Here is a 14,941-nt window from a genome sequence, read left to right on the forward strand (position 1 = left end):
TCCAAACCCAGAGCTGTCCAACTCTAATGCCTGTACTCTCTTACACCAGCCTCGCTTCATGATGGGAAAACCGAGGCTCAGAGAGGTCAAGTGACATGTCCAGGGCACACAGCAATGGGGAGCCCTGCCTGGGACCAGGAGGGAAGACCTCCTAGCTCCCCACCCCTAGAGCTTCCCAGGGACAGCCCAATGCTTCTGTGTATGAACTTGCATTGTTGTTGACCTCTTAGGTTCCCGTGTGAGTGTGTATACGTGTGTGCACACATGTACACACACACACACACACATGCACACAGACACAAGACCTGAAGCCAAGTAGCCAGCCTGTCAGCTTTGGGGGGGTCTCAATTGTGCCTCCTATGTCACCATAGCCTGGCAGCAGATTAGGTGCTAAGAGATGGTGTCTTGATTGACGGGTTCATTTTGACCAGGGCTTCTTGACCTCAGCACTGTGGACATTTGGGGCCGAATGATTCTGTGTCATGGGCGCCTGTCCTATGCCTTGTAGCGTGTTTAGCAGCATCCCTGACCTCTAGCCTCTAGACACCGGCAGCGACCCAGCAGTCGCGTGGGACAACCAGAAATGTCTCCGGACATTGCAAGAGTCCCCCAGGAGGAAAAATCGCTTCCAACTGAGAACTACTGATTGTGAACCCCTGAGGTTGGAACCTCCTCAAGGGACTCATCCTCCCCTCTAGAAGCCCAGGAACCTCCTGAGCCATTGGCAGAAACGTTCTGGGCATCCGGAATGCTGCCAGGCTCTATGTGGGAAATCCCAGAAAGCAGAAGTCAGGTTTGTCTTGGCCAAGCCGCGGTAAAAGTCGCTGTGAGCACAGAAGAAACCCCAGCACTGCAGCCTGTGTTCCATGGGCAGCCAGTGATGGTTGGCCAGGGCTTCCCTGGATCTGTCTGTGACCAAATCTGCCCAGGACGTGTTCCGGGGTCTTTCCCCATGGACCCAAGTGGACTCTGGATGTCGGTCCCGGAATCTGTGTTTCCTCTGTTTCTTTCTCACCCCGCCCTGCTCTGTGCCCCCAGCAGGTGTTTGGGGCCAATTCCTGAAGGCCCCTCGGAGGGAATTAAGTGGAGAGAATTGGGGTGCCCAGGGCTGCCAGCAGGAAGGAGGAGGTTTGGAGAGGGGACTTGGGGTGCATGAAGGCTGCCACGTGGGTGGCTGACTTCTTTGCGTCAGGCTGGTCTGGTGGAGACAATGACCTCACCTGCTTGGAAGAGCCCTTGGCGGCTGCTTGGATCTGGGGTCGGGGAGGGGTCCCCAGGGCCAGACAGAGAGGAGCTTGGGAGCTGAGAACACCTCCCCCCTGGCCTGGCTGCAGCCCAGCGTGGCTGCCTGTGGTCTGGCCCGGGAGCAGGGGACAGACCTCCCCCATGGCTGGCACCCACTCAGCGGCTTCTTCCCAGCCACGGCGGGGAAAGTGAGAGGGGCTGACGTGGGGCTGACCTCACGCCCGCTCCTCCCCCAACCCTAGTGCTTCCCTCGGGGGTCCCTGCTGCTGGGAAGTGGGGCCTCCCGGGGGCGCTGGGGGACGGGGAGGCAAGCAGAGAATGTGGCTGGCCGAACTGAGTGGGGGGCCCTGAGACCCCAGCCAGGGCCAGGGGCTGGAGTGGCAGAGACACCCCACCCAGTACCTCCTCTGTGGCCTGCAGGAGACAGGAGTTTTCCTTAGGAGGATCAGCAAGATCGGAGGGCTTGTGAGAGTTCTAGAATGATCAAGAATGGATGGCCCTTGTGGGCGGGGGCGGTGGGTAGAAGAGGGCAGAGCTGGAAAGGACGAATCCAAGACTCGAACCCGGGCATGTCAGAGCCCTGGTCCTATGCTGGGTGCTGTACGCCAGCTCCTATTGGACTGGAATGAACAGAGTCCCCCGATGATGGCACAGAAATGCAGATTCCAATTCCCCAGGTCCCAGGTGGGGCCAAGATCCCGTATTTCTAAGCTCCCAGGGGTGCGGACGTGGCTGATCTGAGCCCTGCTCATTTTACATCGTGTAACACGGTTAAGTGCCTGACGCAGGCCTTTAATAAATAGCATTGACCTGGGTAAAGTCCCTGCCATGTGCTCCGAGCATAGTAGGTGCCGAATAAACAGTAGGTCCTCGTGATACATGACCGGATGAAGGATGAACCTGGAGAACTCTGGAGCCCCATCTAAACGGACAATTGGAGCTAAAATGGACTTAGAAGGGTCAGAACTGAAGGAATCAAGGAACACTTCATGGAGGAGGTGACATTTGAGCCTTGAAGGACCAGAAAGAGTTTTCCACGTGACAAACGAGAAAGAGCACTCTACACAAAGGAAAGAGCCAGAACCAAGGTGTCCAGAAGTGAAAGGATGTGACATTGACCATGCCTCCGAGCCACAGCCATGACCGAAAGGAAGCAGGTGTGGGGAGCAGCACTTAGAAGGTTAAGACAGGCAGGACGAGCGAGCTATGTGATTTGCAAAAATACTGGGCCCCTCCTTCAAAACGGCAACGGCGGCGGAGCATTAAACAAGCACAGGGACCTTCTACACGAGTGCCCTGGGCGGCTGCCCAGGTTGCGCACACACGGAGTCTGCCTTGCAGTGGAGAGCTAGGCTGTGGTCCACAAGGAGAAGATGTCCTACTTTGTTGGCAACTGGGCAGGAACTTCGAAGGCTTTGGAAGGGAGGAGGTGGTTTAATCAGACTGGAAGCCTCGAGGCAGGGCCGTGAGCCCGAAGGCTGTGGCCGCAGTGCAGGAGACAAGCGGCAGGACTGTGGCAGGGGTGCAGAGAGGAGGCGGTGGCCTGGGGCCATGTGCAAGCTGGTTTGGACACACTGGGCGCAGGTGGCACAGTAAGCGTTGGAAGTGTATGGTGCGTGTACTAGTGTCCTGGGGCTGCCATAACACGTTACCAGAAACTGGGTGGCTTAAAACAATAGACGTTTTTTCCCTTACAGTTCCGGGGACCAGAAATCCCAAATCAAGGTGTCATCAGGGCCACACCGCCTCCAGAAGCTCTAGGGGGGCCCTTCCTTGCTTCTTCCGCTTCTGGTGGCCCCGGGTGTTCTTGGCTTGTGGCCACATCACTCTAGTCTCTGCCTCTGCCTCCTCCTCCTCTCTCCCTGTGTGTCTCTTATAAGGACACTTGTCATTGGCTTAAGGCTGACCCAGAAATCCAGGGTGATCTCACTTCGAGATCCGTAACTGAATTACATCTGCAAAGATTCTTGTTCCAAATCAGGTCACGTTCACAGGTTCTAGGGACTAGGATTGGGCCATGTCTTTTTTGGGGGGGCCACCGTGCAGCCCACTGCAGCAGGACATGCAGGCAACACCCCGTCTGAGGGGGCACCAGGAGAGAGGGCAGAGAGGGTGCCAAGTTCTGCACCCACGGGCTGCTGTGCCAGGCCTCTGCCTGTGGCATGCTTCTCATCTGCAAAGAACCGTCCTTCTGGGGAGCTGGGAGGGTTCCAGCTGGCCTGCCAGGGCTCGAGGGGCAGGAGGAAAGCGCCCGCTGACAGATAGAGCCCTTCCCGGCTTTGATTCATTGACTGTCTGGGCAGGAGCTGGACTGAGCCACTAGGAATTACAAAAATGCCTCGCACATACTTTCCCCCGGCTGGTGGTTTTGTGCTTGGCTAACCCCTACTGCTGCCCCCCCACACCACTGCTTGTCTGTGGCTCTCGCCCTACATCCCCCGGCCCCCCACCCCAGACACCCTCTCTTCACACACCCTCCCCTCGCCCCCAGGCACTGGCGTGCAGCTGGAGTGGGCGGGGCTTGACCGGGTCCTCATAATTGAAATTTTTGTCCCTTGAAGTGAGTCCAGAGCAGGGTGGTGCTTCCCCCAAGTCAAAGGGACGGATCCGAGCTGGGGCCTCTGCCGGGGCAGGAGGAAGCTCGGGAAGTGTCCTAGATGCCTGAACCAGTGACCAACAAAAGGCTTTCTCTCTGGGTCCCAGAGGACCCATGTGGCCTTGGAACGAGGCAGAGACTCAAGGCCACCAATCCCCAAGTCCCTGCCCTGGTCATGGTGCCTTCCTTCCCGCCCCCTCCTCACAGCGTTGCTCACAGACCACCTGGTGTCCCTCCAGCATTCATGGCTCTTCCAGGAGGGAGGAAGCCCCTCACCAATAAAAAGGTTTTTAAAATCCCGGGGACAGGGTGGAAGCTTCTGAGGCACATTCAGCCCCTGCCTGACCTTCAAAAGTCCACCCTTAGGTCAGGTGGACAGAGCCCCAGTTTGTGCCTGTGTCATCCTGGCCCCTTGTGGAATCCCCTTGATTGGACTGTATTTTAGTCTGTTTTCTGTTATTCTAACAGAATATTACAGACTGGGTAACTTACAAAGAAAAGAAGTTGATTTAGCTCCCGGTTCTAGAGGCTGGGAAGTCCAAGAGCATGGCGCCAGGGTCTGGTGAGACCTTCCTGCTGCATCGTGACACAGGGGACAGGGGGGAAGGCACCACATGGCAAGAGATGGGGAGTACGTGTGTCAGCTCACGTCTCCCTTCTGCATCTTATAAAGCCACCAATCCCATCATGGGGGCCCCACCCTGATGACCTTATCTAATCCTAATTACCTCCCAAAGGCCCCACTGCCCAGCAACATGAATTTGGGGCTTAAGTTTCCAAAACATGAAATTTGAGGGACACATTCAAACTACAGCAGGCTGCATTGGGTGTTAGGCACCAGCTTATGCAAAGGCAGCTGCAGAAACAGCCCCCCAGGAATCCACACACCTGCACGGCAGTTGTGTCTGCAGGTGGGGCCCCTCATGTCACCCACTGCCACCCACCATGGGTCTCCAGGGAGAAATTCCCCTTGGAACCCAATCCCAGGACAGGCTCTGCTTTCCCTGAGACTCCTCTTTCCTGATTAGGAGACTCACGTGACAAGATCACGTTTCCCTCTTTCCTTGAGCTGCCAGAAAATTCAGAGCCAACTTTGAAGCTGAGCCGTGGTGATTACAGCCACAGCCCCCTGAGATTTGAAATGTTTATTTTCTTTCTTTCTGTGTTAGTTTCTTTCTTTCTTAGTTTTCTCTTTCTGTTTATGTTTTCTCTGATCCTGATTCTATATCCACTTTAACAGTATTTTTATTACTCATCTGTGCCTTCTGTTGTAAGCTGTTTTACAGGCTGTTTACAAAAAGAGGACTATTAATAGGGAAATAAATACATCGTGGTTCCATTATGACGTTAATATTTATTGCTGAAAATGTGCTTGTTTAGCATAATAAATGGATTCCCCTTCTGCGCTGTATTTGGATTTAGAGCAGAGGTTACCTGGGAGACTCTTCCTTCTCCCAGTAACTAGCCCTCGAGCTGCTGGTGCACAGAGGCCCTTACCGGGTGGGCAGACATGTGGTGCCCATGGAGATGCGCAAACACCAAGAGCATCTCTCACAAGCCCAATGATGCCAGGATAGTCCCTTGGCCTCCCTGGGCCTCAGTTTCCTCATCTGTGAAATGGAGAGAGTAACCCAGTCCCAGCTCACAGAGCAGCTAAGAGGTTCTCACGATGGGTGGGAAAACGATTTGTGAACTATGAAGTGTGGGGCATCACAGAGCCCGTGGGCTTGGGTTCCTGCGGGATGGGTGCTGGTGATTGTCCCTTTGTGGTGTGGGGGGGTCCCATGTCCTGTTGAGCTCCTCAGAGCCAGGAAGGGAGAAGTTTCCACGGGGATATCTGAAATTTCCAACTGACTCACCATATGCCTGAGATCAGGGGCTCTCTCTCTCCTCAATTCCTCTGGGCCTGGGACTCAAGGTACCATCAGGATGAATCAGCTGGGACGTTTGTCCACCCTGCTCGCACCCTCCCCATCAACCTGTCAGTGGCCTTGGACTCAGGGCTGTCCAAATCCTCCCTTCTGCATTCATGGAGGTGGGGGAGCGCGGCCCCCTTTCCCCTGCAACGTGTCTGAGATTCACTCTGCTTTGCCCATCTGCGCCCGTGCATGACAGGGCTGGCCCCGAGTCCCAGGGCATTTCTACCTCCCTACTTGTTGGCTCCTTCGAGCAACCTTGTGAAGCAGACAGGATGGCGTTCATCACTGACTATTGCAATTTCACAGATAAGAGTGCTGAGCTCAGAGAGGGTCACAGGACCGCACGTGGTACAGCCCGGCCACAGCCAGGCGAGGACCCCGGTGTCAGGGGCAGGGCCTTCCCGGCAGAGCAAGCGCCTCCCTTCCTCCCACCAAGGGATTGTTTTCGCCTCTTATTTGGAGAGTGACCCAATAACCAATTAACAGCCCTTTGTTCTCTGTGGCTGGGGCAGGGCCCTCTCCCAGACTGGAGAATTCCCCAGAGGGAGGCAGGGAGAGCCCCCTAGGCCCTGCCCAGCCCCCACCCCACTGGGCCCCACTTAGGATCTGACACCCCCATAATTCCCTCCCTTTCTGCGCTTTGCCATTTGTTTTGTTTCACTCTAGTTTCCCAGTAAACGTTTCTTTCTGAAACTCTTCGACTCTGTCTCCCCTGAGTGGAAGGGAGGGGTGTTTCCAGCGCTGGGCAGCAGGGACAGGGAGGACGTTGGCGTTGGTGGGGTGTGGCCGATGGCCCCAGCCAGCCCAGAGGGGCGGGAGACGCTGGAAGCTGTACTTCAGGGGGGGCGACTCAGAAACAGCTGTGGGCCTGACTGCCTCGGCGATCTGCACTTGGCCGTGGCCTCCTGAGGAATGAGAGATGAAAGCGCAGGGTGGCCGTCCTCCAACTTTAGTGAGTGCACCGATCGCCTGGGATCTCGTTAATGGGCAGATCTTGGGGACGGGGGTGAGGCCAAGACTCTGCATGTCTAATCAGCTCCAGGCGAGGCCAATGTCGTGGGTCCAGGCCCTTCATCGCACAGAGCAAAGGGGACCACAGCCCAATCCCCTCCTGACTCCTAGAGCTGTGCTCCCCCGACCCCGACCCTGACCTCGCCGCCTGCTGTGCGCCTGGTCCATCACAGGCATCCTCCCACAGGGGGTTATTAATTGTCCCTACCAGCCTGTGAGCTTCTCGAAGGTTTGGGCCACATTCTATTCATCTTTGGAATCTGGCGCAGAACCTGACATTTATAAACACTCATGAACGAACAAGTGGGTGACTCTCAGAAACACTGCCCAGATCCCCAAAAGGAACCTCTGCTGGGGAAGCCCTAGACCCAGACCCCAGAGCAAAGCACAGGCAGACACGGGGCCACTCCAGAGCCCCAGTGTCTGTGGCTTCCCAGTCCTGACCTCGAGTTCCCCAAGGAAGAGGTCCCAGGAGGCTGGGAAGAAGGTTGTCGGGGAAGCAGGTCCCCAGGGGTGAAGCAGGAGGAGGGACAGCAGTGTCCCCTGTGGGAGAGCTATTCGGGCCCGGAAAAGCCTCACAGAAAAGCCATCAGGGTGGGTAGAGTCAGCCTCAGTTCTGGCTCCAGTATCCTGTGTGGTTCTGGGCAGGACCCTTGTCCTTCCTGCTCTGGAGTCATTCAGGCCTGTCCTGTTATGTCCCTCTGGATAGGGACACTATCAATGGACCACTCCTGGGTGACAGAGACCTAGGCAGCTTGTATCTTCCAGGTCCCTGAAGTTCAGGTAGGGAAAGAGCATGAGATTTGGAGGTAAAGGGGTGGCCCTAAGTGGTCCTAAACATTTCAGGTGACTGTGGGCGTGTGGTTTCCTCTCTCTGAGCCTCAGTTTCCTCCTCTGGGAAGTGGGGGTGGTCCTGTGGGAGTGAGGTGGGGGGCTGGGAATGAGTGAGCTAAGACATCAGGCAGCACCCTCCCCAACTTCTGAGCAATCCACCCCTTTCTGTGTTGCACCCCATGATCTTGGCACCACCCAGCTTGTTCTATCTTGGCCAAAATTCTGCCCACCCACCCCCGCCTGTGCAGCGCCCCCTCCTCCTTCCTCCTGCCCTGTGCTGAGCTGAGCCCCACTCGGCCGGTACCCAGGGTGGGGACGTCCCACACGCTCCAGCCCGTCTCCCCACATCAGCGCACTCTGCAGAGCCAGTCAAGAGCAGATTCTTTATTCATTTCTTTTTTCTTAAAAAAAAAAAAATTATTCCTTCAGTATAAAAAATAAATATTTTAAATATGACATTGAATAAATAAAAATAGTCTCTCAGTATGAAACATCCCCACAGGGTACATTCATCAAAGAGGAAATTGTAACCAAGGCCAAGTCCTTTCCAGCGGAAAGGCAGGAGGGAAACCTCTAAGGCCACAAGGTAGGTCACCGGGCCAGCACGTGGTACCGGGGTCGGGTGGGGACCGGAGACGGGTCTAAGGTAGGAGCATCTGTACCGTCCGAAGGGAAATTGCTACCTCGCTGGATTCCGGGGCTCCGACCCACCCCACTACATCACCTCTGCAGAGCCAGCAAAGCAGAACTGGACTGCTTGGGCCAGGGTGGACGTCCCCTGGCCAGGGACAAAGAGGAGGACGAGGAGAACGGGGAGGAGAGATGAGTAAACTAGCAGTGCTTTTTCGTTTCAATTTTTAAATAATAAATAAAGGCCCCCATATTTGTCTCTTGATAAATTACAAAGTGACTGTCCTGCCCTGTCCTCTGCCAATGGTCCCTCCCTCCTCCTCTGGCCCAAGGACAGGTGTGGCCAACAAGAGCAGATGAAAATGAACAGAAGTGCAGCTCCCAGCCCACAAGGCTGTGTCGCACGAGGGCTCCGTGATTCAGTGGTGCTATGGGGCCCGGCGGGGTCTAGACAGAGCTGAGGGTTGTGCCGAAGGGCTGAGTCCAGGCTGGGCAGGAGAGTGTCATGGAGCCAGCAGCTGTGTGGATAATGAGGAGATGCTCTGCTTCCTGAGCCCTCGGGGGCCACCAGGCGGGCCCCCGCACAGCATCCGATTCTGCAGGTTGGCAAGGGGACAGGAGTGTGGGCAGGACCCGCTTTCAGACATGTGTGTCTTTCTGCCAGCTTGGGGAAGCACAGCTATCTCCATGCCAAGCCTCTGCGACCCTGGACAAGGGTGAGGGGACCCACGTTTAAACAGCCACATCTTAGTCTTGCTGTTGGGATGGACAACTCCTACCCTGCCACGCCCACCCAGGGCCTCAGGGCCTGCCCACCCGCCATCCAGGTAAAGTGCTTAGAGAACAACAGAGAAAGGTGCAAAGTGAATGTGAAGTACCCTAATTAGTACCACAATCTTGTCACTGAACTTGGAGGACCTCCCTGCTCCGGGCTCAGACTGCTTGCTCCGAGCAGCGATGTCCCTCCCCTGCTCTCAGACTGGAGGGCGTTTCTCCACTTGCCTGGCCCCAGCAAAAGGAAGGGATCGGGTTCCCTGCCTGGGAGCCCAGACATGGGTGGGAGTGGGAGGGAGGTGGGGCAGGAGGGACCACAGCTTCCTGGTCCGAGTCCCAGCCGTCTCAGGCCTCGCTTGCCTCCTCCCCAACACTGCCCCGACTTCCCGGGGTCCAGCCGGGCCCCCACGCCCTCCGTGGGTGTTCAGGCCACCGAAGGAGCTTCCCCGCCGCGTGGGAGCATGCTGGGTGCTGCGGACTGTTCCAGGGCCCCTGACTGCTAGTTCAGAGGCAGCCTGGGGACAAGGGAACAGCGACAGGGCAGGCCACCAGGGCTGCCCTGCCCACTGCTGGAGGTGCCCTTTCAACCAGGAATACGCTCCTCGTGGCACAAAGCCAGGGGGCGCCAGAGAACAATGTGAACCAGCCCCCTGCAACCAAGAAAATCCAGCATCTGGCCCAGCCCCTGCAGCCTGGACCCTGACACCTCCAAAGGGTGTCACAGGGGGGATGGGGGGATGGAGCCGGGTCCCCCACCTCCACCCGGGCCTCGAGTTCTCTCAGATCCTGACACTTCTCTGAGCTTCACCGTGTTCTACTTGTAACATTACCGGCTGCCAGATCAGAACTTGCCAAGCCCCGGCCCTGACTCCTGTGTAAGAAGCCGGCACAAGATGTTTTTTGAGTAAGGACCAGGGAAGGGGAATTAACTTTGCCATTGAAAGCACCAATAAGTTAATATAAATAGGACATCACAATAAATAGAAATCACGCTGGGTCAGACACAGCACTCTTGGATCTCAGGCTTTCCTGAGATCCTGACCTCAAGTTCTACTGTCCCCTTGCATAGGGACCAGAGACGGCCTCTGGTCCCCCTCAAGTACCTTTGTGTGACCTCACAGGGCCTCTGTGGGCCTCGAATGGGAGCCGCTGCTCTGAGCCACCCCAGCCCTTCCCCTACAGACCCTGCCCAGAAGGAAGATGCTGGGTGTCCCCAGAACCTTCACAACCTGCCCTGCGCTGCCCACCTGCACAAACCACACCTCCGGGTGACCGCCAGACCCTGGCCGGCCCAGGCTGCAGGAAAGACCGCAGGGAAGAGAAGATGAGCCTGCCAAGGCTTCCAGGGTCTCCTCCTTCCCAGGCCTGAAGGTGGCTTTTCTGCCTCCCCAAAAGCCTGCACACCAGTGACCTCCTTCTAGAACCTTCCACCTGACAGTTCCTAGGACTGAGCTCACGAGAAGACAGCATCCCACCACAGGGCCCCTTCTGTGTCTTCCACTCACCAAACATCTAGAGGACAAGGAGTCCTCTGGGATCCCAGCCCCTCTGGCACACTCGAGTGCCCCCTGAGCCTTCCGAAGTCTACTCAAGGTCAGCAAAGGCACAGTGGTGGTCATTCGCTGGGGCCAGCAACTCTCCTGAGCCCTGCTGTCTCGCCCTGTGGCCAGGGCTGCTGTAGACAACTTGTGAGATTTGCTCACTGCACAGAGAGAGCAATGGGCCAAGGGGACAAGAGGGGGCAGAAGTCCAGCCCACACCCCCCTTGCCAGTCCGACACCGTGGTTGCATCTCCCAGAGGAAGGGGCACCTTCTTGGGGTGGGCGCTGGCTATAGGCCCTGCCCATGGAAGTGACGACTCTGCTCGGTTCCAGCACAGCCCACCTGGAGCTCAGTGGACCAGCCAGGAACCCCGTGGGGTCTGCCAGCAGCCCCCATTTGGGTTTAGCATGTCCCCCGGCCACCCTCAGAGAGCCCCCCACATCTGGATCCCGCTCCCGAAATCCCTCGGTTCACGGCGCACTTCGAGACCTCCCGCCTAGAAGGCCTGGGCCACCACGGCGATGACCTGCTTGTACTTCCCCAGGAGCTGACAGCCCAGCTTCTTCTTCTGGAAGACGTCCTTGCCCGAGGTGTCGGGGCCGTAGGTCACGTCCACGTGGGCCACGTGGTACTTGCTACACAGACGGCACAGCACGTTGCTGAGGAGGCCCCGCATGACATCCACGGTGGCATTGAGCTTGCTGTGGAGGCTGAGGGCGTTGGGGTTGAGGAGCTTCTGGTCCCGGGTGATGTTGCCCAGGGAGGCACCCAGGTACGCGATGATGCGATACAGCTCCACCAGCTTGGCCTTCTCCGTGCCGTTGGCATGGAAGGGCGGGAAGTCCGTCACGTTGGGGCCACACAGCTTGTCCAGGTTGTTGGGGAATGGCTCCCCCTGGGCTGTATACTGAGGAGCAGAGGGGCAGAGGAGAAGTGTCAGGGGTCAGCGTCCCAGCCCTGCCACCAACCCTCTGGGCAAAATCTGGGGCCTCCATTTCCCCACCTGTGACATGGGCACCCAACTCCTTGCTCTATAGGCATCCAGAATAGTCTGAGAGCCGGGAGTAATCCCAGTGTGAGCGCCCTTGCTGGAGAGCAAGACCTGAACCATGCAAGCGGTCATCATTATCACCACCGTGACCAAAGGGGTACAGAAGGGAAAACCCAGCGTCTCGCCCCAGCTGGTGCACACGCGCACGCTTGCTTCTACCCGCCACGCTCACACTCTTCCTGGGGACCCCTCGACACCCAGCGCTCCCAGCGCACTGTCTCCCAGCACACGGTGCCTGTGATCCCTGCTTCCCGCCCCTCCACCCAGCAGTTGCAAGACTAGAAGTGCTGGGGCCCCCTTTGCACCCCAGCTCTGCCCTCACTGACTGGGCACCTCAGGAAAGCACGAGGAGGAAGTCCCCTCCCCATTCTCTCCTTCCAGCTCCAAAGGGTCCCCTCGGCCCGAGTCAGGGCAGCCCCTGCTGACATGTGCAAGCCCCCTCTATGCACCCCCTCAGGGTCCCAGGGGCAACTCACATAGAGAATGAAGAGGGCGTTGGCGCTGCTGTTGAGCTGCGCCAGTTGGTTCCTGATCTGGTTCATGAGGTTGCTGTGACATGGGTGGCGTGTGGCACAGGTGGCATTGACAGGGGTGATGGGGAGGGGGCTCCCTGCCCCATGTTTCCAGTGCAGAACCAGCAGCAGGGGCACAACTCCTGGGGACAGGCAAGAAGGAGCCATGAGTAGAAAGGCAGGAAAGGGTGGCATGGGGACAGGCAGGGCACTCGTGGGAGAGGACGCCCGTCCCCTCTTGCCACCTGCAGCTGTCTTCCTCAGGCCTAGTTTTCCATCCATGGCAGCATCTGTTGCTCTATCTCCCTCTCTCCACCTTCCTGTCCCTCCCTGCTCTCTTCTGGGGTGAAGGGACAAGGGGCAGGACATCAGCTGTTCCCACCAGTAGGAAGTGGGGTCCGGGGGGATCCCAACCACCCAGCCTTTCTCTCAGGATGGCAAAAGCCCCACGAAAAAAACCCACGGCCTCGTGGCCTCTGGCTGGAAGGCCCTGCTTGCCCAGCCCAGTGGGTGCAGGAGAAAGGAGGCCCCCCTCTCCCCACCTCCCAGAATGGGCCAGATTCCTAAGCACGGTGTCCTGCTCACTGGCCCACTGCAGCCCAAGTCTCCCAAACCGGGTGTCCATGGGGACCACAGTGGGGTGAGGGTCTTCCCCCTTCCCCCTTCCCCCTTCTCCCTCCCAACCTGCCACTGGATTCTGGCTCCCTGGGCCGGCTTCCCCCTCATTCTGCCACCCTCCCCCCTCCCCGCCCTTCCCTAGTGTGGCCACGCCCCCCGTGTAGGACCCTCAACTTCACACCGTTTCCGCAGGTCTGTCCCACTCTCCATCCCAAACCGTCATTCAAAACTTCCCGCCCGCCAGCTCTGGGCAGCCCCCGACTCTACGCTCACCCCTCTTGTCTACGGTTCCATGCCCGGGGACTGGGTTGGGGTGAGCAGAACCCAAGGGTCCCACATGCCACCCGCCTCCACCCAGCCTTGGGAGGGAGAGGAAATGGTGCACGAGGAAAGACCAAGGGGAAAAGGTCACACCGGCAGCCAGGTGGGTGGGGAGGAAGGAAAGTGAAAGGTGACAGGCAGCTGGGAGCTGCACGGGCCTGTCCCAGATCGCCCCTCCCCCCACCCAGGGCCACTGGGGGGACGGGGGTGCTTCCTCCGACCGAGGCTCCCTGAGACTAGCCCTTCCAGAGCTCCGCTGGAGGCACCTGAGGGTAGCAGGGACCCGCTAGGCTGGAGACCTCTAGCCGGGATCCCCCTGCTGGGCCAGGAGGGATGGTGGCAGCCTCAAGCCACTTCTTCTGGGTCCCCTGTTCATGTCAGCATCCCCAGGCAGTGCTCAGGCCCCGGGATGGCTAGGGGGCCCCCACACCCCCATCTCACCTAGCGCAGACCGCGGCTATCCAGGCACGAGCAGACGCAGGCGGCACCTGCTCCCGTCCCAGGCCGGAGTTTGCAAGCTGCTCAGCCGCCCGCGCCCTCCCCGGGAGCAGCCCGGGACGCGGTTGGAAAAGAGAAAGCGGAAAGAAAGAAAGAAAGAAAAAGAAAGAGGCAGGGTGAATCCAGGAGGAAGCAGAGAGGGAAGAGCAGCACGGGACAGTGGCGGGAGTGAGGAGGAGGAGGAAGAGGAGGAAGGCTGCGGCGGCCCCCTCCCTGGCTGCCAACCTGCTGGCGGCGGGCTGGGCGCGCGGTGCCCGGGACCATGTGCCTGCGCTCGCTCCGGCCGCCACCCAGCGCCTCCGGCGGCCCGGGCGCTGCGCGGGCGCCCCAAGCGTCCGTGTGTCTGCAGCGGGTGGGTGTCCCGATCGCGCTCGCCAAGTGCCCCAAGTTGCCGCCGCCGCCCGCAGCGGGGACGCGGAAGCCGGCGCGGGGCGGGTGGATTTACCTGCCGCCAAGACCTTCATTATGGGCTGGACTCCAGAGGGCCTTGGAGGAAACCTCAGATGCCGGCAGTTTTCAGAGGTTCATGCTCAAATGGGGAATTTGCCTGATTTATATACCGGAGCCTGTGTTGTAAGACAGAGAAACAGCTATATTTAGCCGGGATCCCCAGTCCAGGAAGTTGTTTGAGGTGCATCATAGGAAATTATGAATGGAAGAAAGTGAGAGAGAAAGCGGGGGGAGGGGACGAGTGAGGTGGGAGGGTAGGGAGAGCAGACTTTTTCCCTCTTCTAAGAATCTGATTGATAAAATTATAATGAAGCCTGCGACAAAACGCCTGCGGTTTTCCTGAGTGGCTTGCCCTGGGACTGTTTGAAGATGGGGATGTCGGGGAGGGGGCCCCAGGCCGAGTCAGCGAGGTCCCCAGCAGTGGGCGCCCTGACTCACCTGGGTTTGGGGAGGTGGCGAGACACTGGACAAGAGATGGAGGCTGGCACCTGTGGCCCCCTTGTTGGGGGGCTTGTGGGGGGCAGTGGGAGCCGGCGGGCTGGGGCTTGGCTGAGAAGGAGGCTCCAGGAAGAGGGGCTGGGGCCCGGCTTGGACTTTAGACAGCAGTAAAGCGAAGCTGAGCGTGGGCGCTGGAAGCCACCCCAGAGGTAGCCTCGTCCAACCTGCCCATTGCCACTGGGCCAAGAGGGGCTCCAAGGGGAGCTCGTTGCCCAGGGCCCCAGAGGGTCAGGCCTCCTGAGTGCCATCAGTGTACCTGCTCTACTGACCACTGGTCCCCGGGCTAGGAAGACGTGGGGGTGAGCTGGCTGTGACCCGGTTCTTTGGGGACAGTCTGCAAGATAGCTTCTGAAAAGGTGGTCCAGCATTCCCATTCTGAAAAGGACACCCACAGCAAAGACCGAGGGTGGCTTGGCAAAGTCGGACCCCGGCTTTCTCCCCA

The 14,941-nt window shown here is 58.4% G+C and overlaps 1 protein-coding gene across 1 annotated transcript; it reads right to left on the reverse strand.

Moving 5' to 3' along the window:
- Window positions 1–8,079: 8,079 nt before the first annotated feature.
- Window positions 8,080–14,057, reverse strand: LIF (leukemia inhibitory factor). The gene is made up of 3 exons (XM_012657965.1): window positions 13,997–14,057; window positions 12,079–12,257; window positions 8,080–11,458 (listed from the first exon to the last, which is right to left on the reverse strand). Exons 1-3 carry the CDS (start codon window positions 14,013–14,015, stop codon window positions 11,048–11,050), a joined length of 609 nt encoding a protein of 202 aa, XP_012513419.1. The 5' UTR covers window positions 14,016–14,057; the 3' UTR covers window positions 8,080–11,047.
- Between the last annotated feature and the right edge of the window lie 884 nt (window positions 14,058–14,941).

This window comes from Propithecus coquereli, unplaced genomic scaffold (genome assembly GCF_000956105.1).
Source record: "Propithecus coquereli isolate 6110/MARCELLA unplaced genomic scaffold, Pcoq_1.0 Scaffold567, whole genome shotgun sequence".
NCBI lineage: Eukaryota > Metazoa > Chordata > Mammalia > Primates > Indriidae > Propithecus > Propithecus coquereli.

Excerpts from the sequence above, each read along its gene's own strand:
- LIF (XM_012657965.1), bottom strand. Across the intron at positions 11,459-12,078 it reads ACGCCCTCTTCATTCTCTAT|TATACAGCCCAGGGGGAGCC; the intron begins GTGAGTTGCCCC and ends TCTGCTCCTCAG.